The following is an 18,905-nucleotide window of genomic DNA, read 5'->3' as shown; positions in this document are numbered from 1 at the left end:
CAAACCACCTCACCTCATGTCCACTTATTCTAGTAATCAGGAAAACAGTGTCAGGTATATAAAATTGTCTATAGGTGAAGAGAATGGGAACAGAAAATAATCAAAGGCCAGCGTTCTTATGGGCCAGAGAAATTTATATAGGTGTAAAAACTTTTAAGTTTTTGCAAAGTTGATATAAGAATACATTTTGCTATCGCACACAGGAGATAACTCTGTGGAGTAGCATTAGGAACACAGACTCTGAAGCCTGATCACTGTGGCTCAAATCCAGACTCTGGAGAGGTCCTGTTGTGTGTGTTTCTCATCAGTGCAATTAGTGTATAACCATGCCTTCTTCCCAGGAAGAGCATGAGGATTTAAACACATTAATATTTCTCAAGTACTTAGACTATTACCTGGCACATATTAAACTATGAATAAATTCTTGATAAAAAATAAATTCTTTATTCAGTGGACTTTTTTAAACAATATCAAAAGTGGATTCCGACTGAAATGAAAAATTTTAGGTGTTTGTCCCCCTGGCTAATGAAGAGTGATGTTTCTCTAATGGTTTGTATGTCAGGATGCCAAGTACCTGTTCCGCTTGTACATGGCCCTGAAACAGTACCGAGAAGCTGCCCGGACTGCCATCATCATTGCGAGAGAAGAGCAGTCTGCAGGTACGTCCCTGACATTCACGTTTGTCTCGTAGTCAAGTAGTAGAATCAAGCTCCAAACTCTTTTCGAAATGCCCTGGAAAAAGTATCCCTTTTCTAATCTAGGTTTGCTTTGAACCCAGAAGATGAGGAGAATGACCATTTCTGGGTTTCAGAGCAGTACAATAGTTGACCAGCACAGGGGGATCTAGGTAACTCCACTAATGCCTTCTCTCGGTAGTGCTATTTCCTCTTCTCACGGCCTCGCAGCTCTTGTCTCTGGGACAGTGCCCTCTCCCCTCTCCAGCCCAGTGCCCCTCTCGTACACTTCGCCACACCTTCTTTCCATGCCACATGTTTAACTTTAACAATATGAAAGAGATTGGAAAGTGGAAGATGGTGTGATGTTATTATTGACCTAGTTCTTAATAGTACACAGGGACCATTTATAGAGCCTCCGTAAGGCTTCTCTTCCCTTACATGCTCTCTAAATGTTTATTGACTAAGTCAGAGAATTAGTCTCGTATATTCACTAGTTTCTGCAAGCTGATTCTTCTAGATGTTCGGAAATATGGAACACAATTTTGGCAAATACAAAATGAAATGAGTCACTGCTTTACTCAGTTTACGTTGATCTAGCACCCACTGCGAGATACACGATTCAGAGGACTGTGGCACAGTCCCGCCCTCAGGGAGTCTTGATTTGGTGGGAGAGAGTTGTTATAAAGGGTGATAAGTGCCAGAATAGAACAGAAATCCACTAAAAGGGCACCAGGAGAGGGATCCACCTCACCTGAGGGTTGGAGGTGTTGTAGGGAGTTGGAAGATGGAGAGGAGAGAAGGCAACAGAAGTTTCAGCTGAGTTTTGAAAGGCTGAGATGGCAGAAGATGAAGGAGAAAGGCATATGCAGGGAGAGCAGCAGCAGCAAAGGAGGACATAGACTCAGAGGAGCAAGGGACTCCTGGGCACCTATTGTGGTGGTGGGGGGAGGCAGGAGGGGAGGGCAGAGGTAAGGTTAGGAAGGTAGGAGGAGGCAGATCCTGAAGGGCTCAGGACCTTGGCTCAGGAGTTTGCACGTGATCCCTAAGGCCTTTGGAGGGTTTTATGTTGGGGTGTGACCTTGAGCTTTGACAAGATCACTCAGACTTCTCAGAATGGAGGCAGAAGCAGCACAGAGGAACACCCAATAGGACACGGCTGCAGAGAGATGGCGAGAGGCATTACAGCAGGCCTGGGACCAGGCTGGATTTGGGAGACCTAGAAGGTGACTCGGAACTTGATCGCCATCTGCTTTGGGGGCAGGTGGAGCCCTGAGGAAGAGGGAGGGGTCTAGGATGACACCATTTGCTCCCTGAGGGACTGGTTGGGTATTAGAACCATCAATTACCACAGGAAAAACTAAGCTACTTTATGTAAGAAATTATAAAGATATTGCTAATAACAAAATCTACTTGTAAAATGAGAGCCCACATTGTGATGAGCACCGGGTGATGTATGGAAGTGCTGAATCACTGTATTTTCACCTGATACTAATGTTACCCTGTGTATGAACTCACTGGAATTTGAATAAAAACTTTAAAAAATAAAATAAAATGAGGGCCCACAGAAAGTCCTCAGATTTCATCCTTTGCAATAATGCCATCTTGCCGCCTTTTTCCAAGGAAACTATCGGAATGCACACGACGTTCTCTTCAGTATGTATGCAGAACTTAAATCCCAGAAGATCAAAATTCCCTCTGAGATGGCCACCAACCTCATGATTCTGCACAGTTATATCCTCGTGAAGGTGAGGCCTTACAGTGACTTGGGACATAATCTGCCAAGTGAGTTTATCACCTGAAGGATTTTTTTTATGGGCACCCCTCCATTGGATGAGCGTGATTTTCTAGATCTCTATGTTGTTAAGTGAAAAAAAGCAACATAGAATAATTGTACAATATGCTGCCTTTTGTGTGCAAAAGGGAAAAAAATAAGAATGAATAAATATTCATTGCAAGTAAAATGAGAAATATACTCAGAAGTCTAGCTAGCAAAAGTAATTTCCTAAAGGGAACAAGACATGGGACAGAGGGGGCCTGGTACCATCCCAATCAGGCGACAGAAGGGAGCATATCTTTCTCCGTGTACCTTGTTTTACCTTGTTTTGGTTTTGAAGCACATAAATGTATTACCTGGCCAAAAAAAAAAAAAAAAAAAAAAAGACATTTTTGTTCAACCAGAGCTTATATTAATTCTAAGATCGTGGATTTTATACAATTCCATGATTTTTTTTTTAATTTTTTAACGTTTATTTATTTTTGAGACAGATAGAGACAGAGCATGAACGGGGGAGGGTCAGAGAGAAGGAGACACAGAATCTGAAACAGGCTCCAGGCTCTGAGCTGTCAGCACAGAGCCTGACGTGGGGCTCGAACTCACGGACCGTGAAATCATGACCTGAGCCAAAGTCGGCCGCTTAACCGACTGAGCCACCCAGGCGCCCCTCCATGATTTTTAATACTATTTAGTTTTCATCTGAATATAAAAATAATACATATTCACTGAGAAAATTTAGAGAGTGTAGAAAAGTATAATGAAAAATTTACCCTTTGAGCCCATCACCATACATAACACCTGTTAACACAGTGCTGTATACGCCCTCCATACTTCTATGAAGACATGTGTGCATGTTTTTTTTACATTAGTATTTATGTCCAGTTGTCTGTTCTGTTTTTTCAATTAGTAATTTTTAATAAAAAACAAAATACATCACGCAAATCTCAAATACTTGTGTACAGTTTTCTTAAATATTATATGTGTGTGTATCCACACACACATAAATACATCTTTGTAAAGATACAGAATCCAACCTACATATTTTTCCAGATTTTCATTTATATCAGAATATACCTTCCCATATTAATGTTAAATTGGCATTCAGGCCAGTCCACAAGAGCTTATTTAATTTTGACAGTACCTAGGATCACAGTAGTCATATTATGAATGACTTAGATCCCAATTATCTGTAACAGCAGTGTCCAATAGAACTTTCTACAGTGTTAGAAGTGTACCGTATCTATGCTGCCCCACGTGGCAGCCACTAGCCTGGCTGTGGGGCACCTTAAATACAGCTGGTGCAACTGATAAACTCATTTTTTTTTTCCTTTACATAATTTTAATTTTAGGGGCACCTGGCTGGCTCATTTGGAAAAGCATGTGACTCTGGATCTCAGGGTCATGAGTTTGAGCCCCACGGGTGTAGAGATGACTTACAATTTTCATTTTTAAATTTAAACAGCCACATGTGGCTAGTGGCTACCGTGTTACGCCACACAGTTCTGTAACACTGATTTTTTTTTTAATATTTATTTATTTTTGAGACAGAAAGAGACACAGCATGAGCAGGGAAGGGGCAGAGAGAGAAGGAGACACAGAATGTGAAGCAGGCTCCAGGCTCTGAGCTGTCAGCACAGAGCCCAACGCAGGGCTCGAACTCACGAACCGTGAGATCGTGACCTGAGCTGAAGTCAGACGCTTAATCGACTGAGCCACCCAGGCGCCCCTGTAACACTGATTTTAAGGGAAAAATTAGAATTCCAGCTTGCAACCCCTGAGAGTACATTTCCCTCCAGAGCAGCAGGAAGATCCGTTCTCTCATGTGGAAAAGAGTAGAAAGGGAGAAGGGAGGTCTCTCTCAGCTTCAGACCTGAGTGGCAGTGCCAATGTGCTGGGGGCACAGAATCCAGCAAGATGGAACTTTTGGGGTCAGCGGGAGGATAGAAAGAGCTGGTGGGGGGCACCTGAGTGGCTCAGCCAGTTAAGCGTCCAAGTTCAGTTCAGGTCATGATCTCACAGTTTGTGAGTTGAAGCCCTGCATCAGGCTCTGTGCTGACAGCTTGGAGCCTGGAACCTGCTTTGGATTCTGGGTCTCCTTCTCTTTCTTCTCCTCCCCTGCTTGTGCTGTCTCTGTCTCTCTCAACAATAAGCATTAAAAAAAAAAAAAAAAAAAAGCTGGTAGAAGATGGGAAGCAAAAGTTAAGGAATCCTTATATAAGAAGCACCCTAAGTGATAGGGATGGTTCTCAAGTCTTTTTCTTTTCCTCTGGCATTAAGGGCTGGCCTGTCACTTGCATAGGACCAGAGACCCTCTTCCCTCCCACTGCAGGGCCCCTGTGACTCTTCCCCTTTGCTGTAATGTTTGCCTCTTTCACAAGCACCAAACATTCCCAAGATTTTTAAGTGTGATATCAGAAGTGAAACTGTTAACCTTTCCAAGTAAGAACAAGTTCATGTGAAAATGTCAGCACCATCTTTGACACCAAGGACTGAAAAAAGCCATCCACATTTCAGGGGATATCAAGACAGCTTTGGTGGATGTTTCCTCTCAGAGGTGGGACAGGGACTCTGGCTGAGGGACAGCCTGGGAACTCTGGGTCTGGATGACTGGGCTGGGAAGTCTGAGGCACAGAGAGTCAACAGAGGACAAACAGCAGGGGACTCCCTACCCTTTAGATTCAGTTAACAGAAGGTTGCAGTGCTCAGTAAATTCTACTATCATTCATTTGCTTAGACTGGATGCCTGGGAGTTACTCTAAACTTGCCCTGCACATTCTCACCAGTTCTGCCTCCTATTCAGTCTGCTCCCCTCACCCCGCACCCTCCACCCCTGTCGGCTGCCCCACCTTGCCTGGATGATGCAGCAACGTTGTGGCCTGGTCCTGTGGACTCTCCAGCTTCCTCTCATCTTAAGCATCACAGACCCTGCTCGTACTTAGTACTTACCCAATCTCAGGCCCCTCCAGCCATCGCTGCCCCTTTTTCCACACGACAGGCAAGCACCCTTTTCCTTTAACAACTCATCCCCTTTCAGCCTGACAGACCCAGCCTTCAGGTCTCATGACCGCTTGGCAAAGTTGGTATCATTAGCCCTCCAAAAATGTCCAGGAAGAGATGGATCAGGGATTTGAACTCATGTCACATGGTCTAAGACAAAGTAGAAAACAGAGCACAGAGTAGAGGTAAGGCCAGTGAGGCCATGGTGCCAGGCAGCAGCCGCTGGAAGAATAAAGGAGAAATCCCAAGTGCCATAAGCCAAGTAAGGCTGCAAGGATCCTGGAACAACCCTGTTCAGGGTCATAATCAAGGGGGGATTATTTTATTTGGGGCAATAAAGAGTGAATTAGGTTGAATCAAAATCTCTAAGAAAAGTAAAATATGTATTTCAGATTCATGTTAAAAATGGAGATCATATGAAAGGGGCACGTATGCTTATTCGGGTGGCCAACAACATCAGCAAGTTTCCGTCACGTGAGTACTATCTGAGAAGAGCTTGTTACCTGCACTTCTGCATTCGTGTGGCACCGTGAGATCTATAGTCACTAACTCTGCAGCCACCATAGTATAACGGTATGCCAAGACCACCTCCAGGTTTGGCAATTCACTAGGACTCACACAACTCGGCACATCATAGTGCCGAAGGCTACGATTTATTTCAGCAAAAGAATACAAACCAAATTGGCAAATGGAAAAGGCACATGGGGCAAAGTCTGGAGGAGCACAGGTGCAAGCTTCCAAGGGTCCCTTCCAAATGGAGTCACACAGGACACACTCGACTCCTCCAGGAATGAGTTGTATGACAGCACACGTAAAATGGGGTCTCCCAGAGGAGACTCAGTGCCCAGGGGTTGTACGGGGGCCTGGTCACATCAGCACCTCCCACTTGGTATGTACCAAATTTCCAGACTCCCAGAGAGCAGGTGTTCAGCATAAACCACATTGTTTGTACCAAGAGTTTAGGCAGTGAGCCACTCTTATCAGTTCTGGAAATGACAGAAACTCCTCCAAAATCCAAGTCCCACATGCCAGCCAAGATCAAGCAGATCTTTCTAAGGATAATAACCTCAACACTACACACATGGGTACTATTATTATTTTCCCTATTTTACAGAGAAGCTAATGGAGGCAAAAGAAGTGAATAACACTTGCCCGAGATCACACTATTAGCTAATAAGTCTGACTCTCTTCTCAACCATGATAGGCCACGCCCTCTACAAAAGGTCCCATTATCCCATATGATGTATCGTTATAACATTCTTCAGTTAATAGACTTTCCCACATTCTACGACAGGGCAACACAATTTTTCTGTAAAGGGCTAAACGTCTAGGCCTCGTGGGCCAAACAGTCTCTGTCACAACTACTGTTTCTACGTAAACCGTACATGAGCATGGTTGTGCTCCAAAAGGACTTTACATTTTTGGACATGGACATTTAACCACATATAACTTTCATATGTCACAAAATATTCTTTTGATTTTTTTCAACCATCGACAAATGTAAAAGCCATTCTTAGCTCATGAGTCGTACAAAAACAGAGGGCCAGATTTGGCTCACAGGTCATACCTCACCAACCCCTGTTCTCTAAATATATTCTTTTCTGTTACATGAAAAAAAACTTTAAAATAACCGTATACCATGCTGGCAAATGGTGTAACAGGACACACACTCTCGCGACTGCTGTTGGGAATGGACATTGGTATATGCCTTTCTAGAGAGCAGTTTGGCAATTTGTGCTAAGAGTGTTTTTTAAAAGGACATGCTCTTTGATCCATTAATTCACCTTCTGGGTATCTGTCCTGGAGAAACAGATGCATGGAGAGAGGTTAGTGCATGAAATTATTAATCTCCCTTACCATGCATCAGCAGTCCTGTCAAATGCAAAACTTTCTCTCACCGGTAACGGGAGGATACATGCAGATGACCTCAAGCAAGTGCCGGTCCAAGTGTCCCCTGGCAAAACACAGTATAATCACAGGAAGGACATTTTGATAAGCAGCGACTTCACTGCTGTGTCCTGTCCTCGTTTAACAGGTCACACATCTGGTTCTTTGCCAGAAAACGCACATTTAGAGAGGTGTGATCCTGTTTTCCTCCTGAACAGGGACAGAGTCATGACGGTAGGAGCACTGTGCTTTCTGCTCTCGCTTGTTTTGCAGACATTGTGCCCATCCTGACGTCTACTGTGATCGAGTGCCACAGAGCAGGCCTGAAGAACTCTGCTTTCAGCTTCGCAGCTATGTTGATGAGGCCCGAGTACCGCCACAAAATAGATGCCAAGTACAAAAAGAAGATTGAGGCTATGGTCCGGTAGGCAGTGACAGCTCTTGCTATCTAATCACACTTCACAAATGCGTTTGTTAGAATACGGCTGCTAGTGTGCAGGCTCGGTAAGAGAATGGATGGGGGGCAGCAATCAGGACTGTATTCAGCTACCAGCAGCAGAAAACCCGACAATGGCTTGAACAAGTCAGGATTTCTTTGACTCCTACACCAAGCATCACAGTCCAGGTCTGGTGCTGCTGGGTTCCGATGCCAGCAAGGACAGATCCCTCTGCCTTCCAGTTTTGCCATCCAGAGCATATAGAATTTCCCTCCTCATGAAGAGGCAGGTGGGGAGAAAACGTAGGGGCATGTTTGCCCTGACATTTTGGTGCCACGCCAGCCTGGGCACTAGCTTTGAAGAGATGCTAGTTAAGATTTCTCTACAGCTATGAGGTCTGATACGGCAACTGCTAGCCATGTGTGGCTATTTAAATTAAAATTAAATTTAAAATTTAGTTCCTCACATCACCCATATTTCAAGCGCTCAGAAGCTTCATGTGACTCATGACTACCATATTGGAGAGCACAGGATTAGAACACTGCCGTTGTCACAAGGAAGTTCTGTTGCACAGCCTTAGGCAGTCTTTACCACTTGAGTATACAAAAGGGAGAGACAGAGGACAAAAGGCAAGCTTACCTCTCAGTGACCCTAGAAGAGAGGACACAGCAAGACCCACCCATGTTTTCTGCCATTTACTGTGCCGTGAACTCTAACTCCTGCATGTGGCCCATATACTGTTATGGTCTGACCAATCTTGATTCCTCTTCCCCCTTCCTGAGCTAGAGTGCAGGCTGATGCTGAGCTTCTCTCTAGTTTCGGATTCTGACTGTGAAGAAGTAGGCATGTTAAACACATGATTCCTTCTCACAGGAGACCTGATACATCCGAGACAGAAGAGGCCACAACCCCATGTCCCTTCTGCGAATTTCTTCTCCCAGAGTGTGAACTCCTGTGTCTTGGATGCAAAAATAACATCCCATATTGCATTGTAACAGTAAGTTTCTTTTTAACAAATATTCACAATCCATCTGAATACTTGCTGTGTAAGAAAAAACACACTTGGGAATCAGATGGTCCTGGCTTAAGGCCTTTTTCTGCCACTTTCTTGGCTATATAACCTTGTGCAGTTTGCTTTACCTTCCGGGCCCAACCCTAACAATGTGTGCCTAGTGAGATAAACTGCAGGTTGAAGACAGAACATGAAGTCCTAGTTCACTACCTTGGCATACTGTAGCACTGCATAAGTGGTGGTTTTTAGTATTAATATTAAGACCTATTAGAAAAATTTAAATACAGAATATTTGTTAATCACTAGGCTAACATAAGCTTTATTTTAGAGGAAAATAAATTTAGGTAATGATGTCACAAAATTGAACACCCTTCTATGAATGTGAGAAATGAAATCTGGCTTCAGTCTGTTTGACGCCATCTCTTCATAGTCAATCACTTACGTGAAATACCAATTTCATAATTTAGAGGTCTGGCTTTTAACTTGAATACGTGTATCGTAACTGAATGATGGCAGGGATTTTTTAAATGATGAATTTTACTTTGAAATGTACTCTTTCCAGGGTCGCCATATGTTGAAGGATGACTGGACTGTGTGCCCACATTGCGACTTCCCTGCCCTGTACTCAGAATTTAAGATGTAAGTGTACATTGTTTCATTCCGCCACACGGATGAGGCCTTTGATTCAACCACTCTTTTATTCTGAGGTCTCCTTATTCGTGTTCCTAAAGACCCAAGTTGTCTTCTTGGAAGAACTTTCTAAATGACCTTTGTGAACATTATCCTTAAAGGGGACCTTGCATGAGGACTGAATATTCCTAATTCTTAAACTGCATGATGAACATGACTAAGGAGGTGTAGACAGGAATAGCTGTTTTTCACGTTAGAATATCCCAAAGATAAAGGAATGTATTTAATTTTACTCTGCCTTTCCCTCCCCAAACAGCATGTTAAATACTGAAAGCACATGTCCTATGTGTTCAGAAAAACTAAACTTTGCTCAACTAAAAAAAATCTTGGACTGTACCCAGTACCTGCGAACAGAGGTAGAGCAGTGAGTCGCGCGTGCAGGTAAGTGCCAGACAATTCACTCATTTCCCAGGGCATGAGGGTCCACAGAGTAGACATGGCTTTACAGTTTGTATTGGCAACACCTCCTTTTTGTGCATCATGTAACTTGTCAGATTTGAAGAATCTACAACAAACCTTTGGTGTGCTTAAAAAATGCTAAAAGGCAGGTTGTACAGTGTCCATGGTGACAAAGGCTATTTGGCCAACCAGCATCATGGATTTCAACTATGCTGTATTTTATCAAACCACATGTTCTTTTTAATCAGTCTATTAAAACCAGAGCCAGCTTATGAACAATGGAGTTTTTTAAAGTTCTGAATATATTATAAAGGTTTTGGCTTCCACAGATTTGAAAAATCGCTTCTTTCCAAGTCTCATTTTTGCCACATGGAAGCTATACATACCCTTTCCATTTGAATTCCACTGGCAAGAATTTACTCATGGCCACAAATACTTCAAAGGGAGGCAGGGAAATGTGGTGTCTGCCTGGGAAGCCAAAAGCCCCGCCTGCCCAAACCCGGGTGTCTCGTTGAAAGGAAAAAGTGAGATCGGTTCCTGACACGGCATCTACCCTCACTTGGTTAAAATGGAACTCTGCGTTTTCTCACTACCTGCCTCCACAGTCTCCTTTCCTCAGTTAATAGCAGCTCTATTCAACTAGCCGGTCAGGACGGAAACCCGGACGTTATCGGACTCATCCTCGCCCCTTCCCCCAGTCCATGGGCAAGTCCTCTCGTCCACCTGCAGTGTATCAAGTTCCCTTCACAAACCCTCTGGGAACTTTCTACTACACCTGCAAAAACAGCCTCCGCCTCCCCCTCCCGCTCACTGTGCTGCAGCCCTGCTAGTCTCTGCACAGCACCTGAGAAATCTTGCATTCCCACCAGTAGCACACAAAGGCTTGTCTGCCTTTTTGTTTATAATGTCCCAGTGGGTGTAAAGTGGTATCTCATTGTGGTTCTGATTTCCATTTCCCTAATGACTAAAGATATGGAGCATCTTTTCATGGGCTTTTTGGCCATTTTTGTACCTTTGGAGAACTGTCTATTCAAGTCCTCTGCCCATTTTTTAACCTGGTAATTTATCTTTTTATTGTTGGGTTATAAGAATTCGTTTTTTATTATTTATTTATTTTGAGAGAGAGACAGACAGACACAGAGACAGAGAGTGAGCAGGGGAGGGTCAGAGAGAGAGGAGGGGAGAGAATCCCAAGCAGGTTCCACACTGTGAGTGCAGAGCCTGATGCGGGCCTCCAACTCACGAACCGTGAGATCATCACCTGAGCTGAAATTCAAGAGTCGGCCCCTTAACCGATTGAGCTACCCAGGCGCCCCAATTATAAGAATTCTTAATAGACCCTAGATACAAGTGTTTTACTAGATAAATCATTTGCAAATATCCTCTTCCATTCTGTGGAAGTATTTTTTACTTTCTTGATAGTATCCTTTGACATAAAAATTTTTATTTTGATGAAGTCCAGTTTATCTTTTTTTCTGTCTTTAGTTATATATGCTATATGCACTTTTGGCGTCATATCTAAGAAAATATTTACAGCTGTTTCGCTCTAAGAGTTTTATAGTTGTTGCTCTTACATTTATATTTTTGATCCATTTAATTTTTGTGTGCTAAGTTAGGGATCCAACCTCCTTCTTTTGCCATGTACATGTCCCAGAATCTTTTGCTGAAAACTATTCTTCCCCATTGTTACTGGGTTGTCTTTTAGTTATTGAGTTGTAAAACTTCTTTATTTGCATTTCCTAGATACAAATCTGTCAGATATATTTTGCAAATATTTTCTTTCTGTGGCTTCCCAATTCATTTCCTTAATGGTGTCTTTTAATGAGATTTTAATTATAATTTATACATTTTAAAATTTTATGGTTATTGTGTCCTGTCTAAAAAAATATTTGTCTACTAACAAGTCATGAGCATATTCTAGTAGGTTTTCTTCTAGAAGTTCTAGGTCTGCAACCCATGTTGAAATTATTTTTGTTTATATGTGAGAGGAGGATTGAGATTCCCCCCATCCTGCAGCTCCCTCAAGCAGATATACAGTCTTCCAATACCATTTGTTGAAAAATCTTTCCTTTCCCCGTTGAATTGCTTCAGTGCCTTTGCTGAAAACCAATGAGGTTTTAAGTATAGATATTTCTGGACTGGACCCTCTCTTCTTTTCCATTGATGTATTTGTCCCCTATTTTAATACTCTATTGTTTTGGTTACTGTGACTTTATGACACATCTTAAAGTCCGGTACTGTGGATCCTCCAGCACTGTTACTTTTTCCGAGATTGTTTTGACTATTTTGTTTTTAAATGAAATTTATTGTCAAATTGGTTTCCATACAACACTCAATGCTCATCCCAACAGGTGCCTTCCTCAATGCCCATCACCCACTTTCCCCTCACCCTCACCCCCATCAACCCTCAGTTCTCAGTATTAAGAGTCTCTTATGGTTTGCCTCCTTCCCTCTCTGTAACGTTTTTTCCCCCCTTCCACCTCCGTGGTCTTCTGTTGAGTTTCTCAGAATCCACATATAAGTGAAAACATATGGTATCTGTCTTCCTCTGCCTGACTTATTTCACTTGCATAACACTCTCCAGTTCCATCCATGTTGCTACAAATGGCCAGATTTCATTCTTTTTCATTGCCAAGTAGTATTCCATTGTATATATAAACCACATCTTCTTTATCCATACTTCAGTTGATGGACATTTAGACTCTTTCCATAATTTGGCTATTGTTGAAAGTGCTGCTATAAACATTGGAGTACAAGTGCCCCTATGCATCAGCACTCCTGTAGCTCTTGGGTAAATTCCTAGCAGTGCTATTCCTGGGTCAAAGGGTAGATCTATTTTTAATTTTTTGAGGAACCTCCACACTGTTTTCCAGAGCGGCTGCACCAGTTTGCATTCCCACCAACAGTGCAAGAGGGTTCCCGTTTCTCCACATCCTCTCCAGCATCTATAGTCTCCTGATTTGTTCATTTTAGCCATTCTGACTGGCGTGAGGTGGTATCTCAGTGTGGTTTTGATTTGTATTTCCCTGATGAGGAGTGACATTGAACATTTTTCATGTGCCTGTTGGCCATCCGGATGTCTTCTTTAGAGAAGTGTCTATTCATGTCTTCTGCCCATTTCGTCACTGGATTATTTGTTTTTCGGGTGTGGAGTTTGATGAATTCTTTATAGATTTTGGATACTAGCCCTTTGTCCGACATGTCATTTGCAAATATCTTTTCCCATTCCATCGGTTGCCTTTTAGTTTTGTTGATTGTTTCCTTTGCAGCGCAGAAGGTTTTTATCTTGTTGAGGTCCCAATAGTTCATTTTTGCTTTTAATTCCCTTGCCTTTGGAGATGTGTCAAGTAAGAAACTGCTGCAGCTGAGGTCAGAGAGGTTTTTTTTCCTGCTTTCTCCTCTAGGGTGATGGTTTCCTGTCTCACATTCAGGTCCTTCATCCATTTTGAGTTTATTTTTGTGAATGGTGTAAGAAAGTGTAAGAATTCTTCTGCATGTTGTTTTCCAGTTCTCCCAGCACCATTTGTTAAAGAAACTGTTTTTCCATCAGATATTCTTTCCTGCTTTGTCAAAGATTAGTTGGCCATACATTTGTGGGTCCAATTCTGGAGTCTCTATTCTATTCCATTGGTCTATGTGTCTGTTTTTGTGCCAATACCATGCTGTCTTCATGATTACAGCTTTGTTGTAGAGGCTAAAATCAGGGACTGTGATGCCTCCACTTTGGTTTTCTTCTTCAATATTACTTTGGCTACTCGGGGTCTTTTGTGGTTCCATACAAATTTTAGGATTGCTTCTTCTAGCTTCAAGAAGAATGCTGGTGCAATTTTGACTGGAATTGCTTTGAGTAGTATTGACATTTTAACAATATTTATTCTTCCAATCCATGAGCACAGAATGTTTTTCCATTTCTTTATATCTTCTTCAATTTCCTTCATAACTTTCTATAGTTTTCAGCATACAGATCTTTTACATCTTTGGTTAGGTTTATTCCTAGGTATTTTATGCTTCTTGGTGCAATTGTGAATGGGATCAGTTTCTTTATTTGTCTTTCTGTTGCTTCATTGTTAGTGTATGAGAATGCAACTGATTTCTGTACATTGATTTTGTATCCTGCAACTTTGCTGAATTCATGCATCAATTCTGGCAGACTTTTGGTGGAGTCTGTCGGGTTTTCCATGTATAATATCATGTCATCTGCAAAAAGTGAAAGCTTGACTTCATCTTTGCCAATTTGGATGCCTTTGATTTCCTTTTGTTGTCTGATTGCTGATGCTAGTGCTTCCAACACTATGTTAAACAACAGTGGTGAGAGTGGACATCCCTGTGGTATTCCTGATCTCAGGGGAAAAGCTCTCAGTTTTTCTCCATTGAGGACGGTATTAGCTGTGGGCTTTTCATGAATGGCTTTCATGATGTTTAAATATGTTCCTTCTATCTCAACTTTCTCGAGGGTCTTTATTAAGAAAAGATGCTGAATTTTGTCGAATGCTTTTTCTGCGATTGACAGGATCATATGGTTCTTATATTTTCTTTCATTAATGTGATGTATCACATTGATGGATTTGCGAATGTCGAACCAGCCCTGCAGCCCAGGAATGAATCCCACTTGATCATGGCGAATAATTTTTTTTATATGCTGTTGAATTTGATTTCCTAGTGTCTTGTGGAAAAATTTTGCATCCATATTCATCAGGGATATTGGCCTGTAGTTGTCTTTTTTGCTGGGTCTCTGTCTGGTTTGGGAATGAAAGTGATGCTGGCTTCATAGAATGAGTCTGGAAGTTTTCCTTCCCTTTCTGTTTTTTGGAACAGCTTGAGAAGGATAGGTATTATCTCTGCTTTAATTGTCTGGTACAATTCCCCAGGGAAGCCATCTGGTCCTGGACTCTTATTTGTTGGGAGATTTTTGATAACTGATTCAATTTCTTCACTGGTGATGGGTCTGTTCAAACTTCTATTTCTTCCTGAGAGTTTTGGAAGTGTGTGGGTACTTAGGAATTTGTCCATTTCTTTCAGGTTGTCCAGTTTGTTGGCATACAATTTTTTATAGTATTCCCTGATAATTGTTTGTATTTCTGAGGGATTGGTCGTAATAATTCCATTTTCATTCATGATTTTATCTATTTGGGTCGTCTCCCCCTTTTTTTTTTTAATGTTTATTTTTGAGAGAGACAGAGCGGGGGAGGGGCACAAAGAGAGAGGGAGGCACAGAATCCGAAGCAGGCTCCAGGCTCCAAGCTCTCAGCACAGAGCCTGATGAAGGGCTCGAACCCACTAACGTGAGATCATGACCTGAACCAAAGTCAGACACCCAACAAAGTGAGCCACCCAGGCGCCCCGGGTCCTCTCCCTTTTCTTTTTGAGAAGCTTGGCTACAGGTTTATCAATTTTATTTTTTCAAAAAAAAACAACTCTTGGTTTCATTGATCTGCCCTGTTTTTTTTAGATTCTATATTGTTTATTTCTGCTCTGATCTTTATTATTTCTCTTCTGCTGGGTTTGGGGTGCCTTTGCTGTTCTGTTTCCTTTAGGTGTGCTGTTAGATTTTGTATTTGGGATTTCCTTGTTTCTTGAGATAGGCCTGGATTGCAGTGTATTTTCCTCTCAGGACTGCCTTCCCTGCATCCCAAAGCGTTTGGATTGTTGTATTTTCATTTTCATTTGTTTCCATATATTTTTTAACTTCTTCTCTAACTTCCTGGTTGACCCACTCATTCTTTACTAGAATGTTCTTTAACCTCCATGCTTTTGGAGGTTTTCCAGACTTTTTCCTGTGGTTGATTTCAAGTTTCATAGCATTGTGGTCTGAAAGTCTGCATGGTATGATCTCAATTCTTTCATACTTATGAAGGGCTGTTTTGTGACCCACTATGTGATCTGTCTTGGAGAATGTTCCGTGTGCACTCAAGAAGAAAGTATATTCTGTTGCTTTGGGATGCAGAGTTCTAAATATATCTGTCAAGTCCATCTGATGCAATGTATCATTCAGGGCCCTTGTTTCTTTATTGACCCTGTGTCTAGATGATGTTTCCATTGCTGTAAGTGGAGTATTAAAGTCTCCTGCAATTACCACATTCTTATCAATAGGTTGCTTATGTTTGTGATTGTTTTACATATTTGGGGGCTCCGGTATTCAGCGCATAGACATTTATAATTGTTAGCTCTTCCTGATGGATAGACCCTGTAATTATTATATAATGCCCTTCTTCATCTCTTGTTACAGCCTTTAATTTAAAGTCTAGTTTGTCTGATGGAAGTATGGCTACTCCAGCTTTCTTTTGACTTCCAGTAGCATGACAGTTCTCCATCCCCTCAGTTTCAATCTGAAGGTGTCCTCAGATCTCAAATGAGTCTCTTGTAGACAGCAAATAGATGGGTCTTGGTTTTTTATCCATTCTGATACCCTATGTCGTTTGGTTGGAGCATTTAGTCCATTGACATTCAGTGTTATTATTGAAAGATACAGGTTTAGAGTCATTATGATGTCTATAGGTTTCATCCTTGTAGTGGTGCCTCTGGTACTTTGTGGTCCTTGCAACATTTCACTCACAGAGTCCCCCTTAGGATCTCTTGTAGGGCTGGTTTAATGGTGATGAATTCCTTCAGTTTTTGTTTGTTTGGGAAAACCTTTATCTCTCCTTCTATTCTGAATGACAGATTTGCTGGATAAAGGATTCTCAGCTGCATATTTTTCCTGTTTATCACATTGAAGATTTCCTGCCATTCCTTTCTGGCCTGCCAAGTTTCAGTAGATAGGTCTGCTACTACCCTTATGTGTCTACCTTTGTATGTTAAGGCCTGTTTATCCCTAGCTGCTTTCAGAATTCTCTCTTTATCCTTGTATATTGCCAGTTTCACTATGATATGTCATGCAGAAGATCGATTCAAATTACATCTGAAGGGAGTTCTCTGTGCCTCTTGGATTTCAATGCCTGTTTCCTTCCCCAGATCAGGGAAGTTTTCAGCTATGATTTGTTAAAGTCCACCTTCAGTCCCTTTCTCTCTCTTCTTCTTCTTCTGGAATTCCTATAATACGAATATTGTTCCATTTGATTGCATCACTCAGTTCTCTACTTCTCCCCTCATACTCCTGGATTTTTTAATCTTTTTCTCAGCTTTCTTCCATAATTTTATCTTCTACTTCACCTATTCTCTCTTCTGCCTCTTCAATCCATGCTGTAGCCACCTCCATTTTATTTTGCACCTCATTTATACCATTTTTTAATTCATCATGACTATTTTTTAGTCTCTTGATCTCTGTAGCAATATTCTCTGCTGTTCTCTATGCGTTTTTCAAGTCCAGCGATCATTTTTATGACTACTATTCTAAATTCTTGTTCCATTATATTGCTTAAATCGGTTTTGGTCAATTTGTTAGCTGTTGCTACTTCTTGGAATTTCTTTTGAGGAATTTCTTTCCGTTTCACCATTTTGGCTAGTTTTCTGTCCCTTATGCATTTTAAAAGCTTGCTGTATGCTCTGCACCTACCAGCACTGCTATATTAAAGGAGGGTCATACACTGTCCAGGGCCTGGCCCTTCAAGAAGTGTTTTTTCGGGGATTGTTACTTGCTCTCTGTTGTTGTGACTTTGGTTATTACCCTACTCATAGGAATATTTTGGACCCTCCACCAGATGTGCTTTGATTTGTTCCTTGGAGTAGCCTGGGTTGTCTCTGTGTCTCAGGACCCTGTGCTTTCCAGAGGAGTTCCCCTTCCTGCTTTATCTTCCCTCCACTCATGTGATCCAAAGGGGTCTACACTGAATGATACTCATGCCACCATCCAGTCTTGAAGTTCCTCTGAAACGCCAATTCCTTCTCAAAGTGCATCTAAACTAGAATCACCTGAAATACTAGTTAATGTGCAGATGCCCAAGCTAATCAGACTAAATCAGATACCCTGGGAGCTGGAATGTGGCATCTGTATTTTCACAAGACTCCCAAAAGGCTGCAATCATGGAAAAAGTTGAGAATCATGTTTTAGCACATTCCTGTGATCTCTCATCAACCATGTGCTTTTTGTTATACTATCGTGTCAAATTCAAACTCAAAATTATATACTTGCATGGGACAGAAACTTTGAAAATTACACTACTTCTTTGCCAGTGAATCCTGGTTAAACTGTCTTTAGAAGGCAGTAGAGGGGAAGGGAAGACAGAGGAGGGAGCAGTCACATGCTCCTTTCTGTCTGCTGGTTCCTGCCAGTTTTATCCCCAGTGATCTTTTTTTTTTTTTTTCTTTTAAGTAGGTTTCACACCCAGCTTGGAGCCCAACTCAGGGCTTGAACTCACAAGCCTTGCTTAACCGAGCTACCCAGGCGCCCCTTGACTACTCTTAATCCTTTCCATCTCTCTATAAAATTTTAGAGTCAGCTTGTCAAATTCTGTTTTTAAAGCGTGCTCAAATTATGATTAAGATTTGTTTCATTTTCTGTTGCTGCATATTATCACAAATTTAGCATCTTAAAACAACATAATTATGTCACAAGTTTTTTGAGAAATAACTGACATTACTTGTTTTAGGTGTACAACATAATGGTTATATATATAGAAATGATTGCCATAGTAAGTTAACATCCATCACCACACAGTAACTTCCAAATATCCAACATAGTTAACTCTAGTTACCATGCTATACATTACATCCCCAGCACTTATTTGTAACTGGAGGCTTGTACCTTTTGACCACTTTCATCTATTCCACCCACTCCCCACCCCAGGCGTCTGGCAACCAACAAACTGTTCTCTGTTATGTAGGAGTTCAGTGTTTTTATACATATAAGTGAGACCATACAGGATTTGTCTTTCTCTAATTTCACTTGGCATAGTGAAGGCCCACCCATGTTGTGAATGGCAATATTTTCTTTTATGGCTGAATAACATTTATGTGTGTGTGCATACACACATGACTTTCTTTCTCCAGTGTCATTTTCTTTATCCAATATAGATGGACACTTAGGTTGTTTCCATATCTTGGCCATTGTAAATAATGCTGAAATGAACACAGGGGTGTAGATATCTTTTCAAGAT

At 41.6% G+C, this 18,905-nt stretch overlaps 1 protein-coding gene across 3 annotated transcripts in view; it reads left to right on the top strand.

Annotated features, from left to right (window-relative positions):
- WDR19 (WD repeat domain 19) overlaps positions 1-18,905 on the top strand; it is a 112,428-nt gene that overhangs the window by 82,560 nt on the left and 10,963 nt on the right. For all 3 annotated transcript variants that reach the window (XM_027055491.2, XM_053217452.1, XM_053217453.1), the window contains exons 30-36: positions 563-659; positions 2,298-2,422; positions 5,841-5,922; positions 7,609-7,759; positions 8,646-8,769; positions 9,347-9,423; positions 9,731-9,855. In XM_027055491.2, coding sequence (XP_026911292.2) covers positions 563-659; positions 2,298-2,422; positions 5,841-5,922; positions 7,609-7,759; positions 8,646-8,769; positions 9,347-9,423; positions 9,731-9,842 — 768 coding nt within the window. In that variant the 3' untranslated portion in view covers positions 9,843-9,855. The remainder of the gene's footprint in view (positions 1-562; positions 660-2,297; positions 2,423-5,840; positions 5,923-7,608; positions 7,760-8,645; positions 8,770-9,346; positions 9,424-9,730; positions 9,856-18,905) is intronic.

Source organism: Acinonyx jubatus, chromosome B1, assembly GCF_027475565.1.
Source record: "Acinonyx jubatus isolate Ajub_Pintada_27869175 chromosome B1, VMU_Ajub_asm_v1.0, whole genome shotgun sequence".
NCBI lineage: Eukaryota > Metazoa > Chordata > Mammalia > Carnivora > Felidae > Acinonyx > Acinonyx jubatus.
The sequence above is the reverse complement of the archived record's forward strand: the minus strand, read 5'-3'. Positions and strand labels throughout refer to the sequence as shown.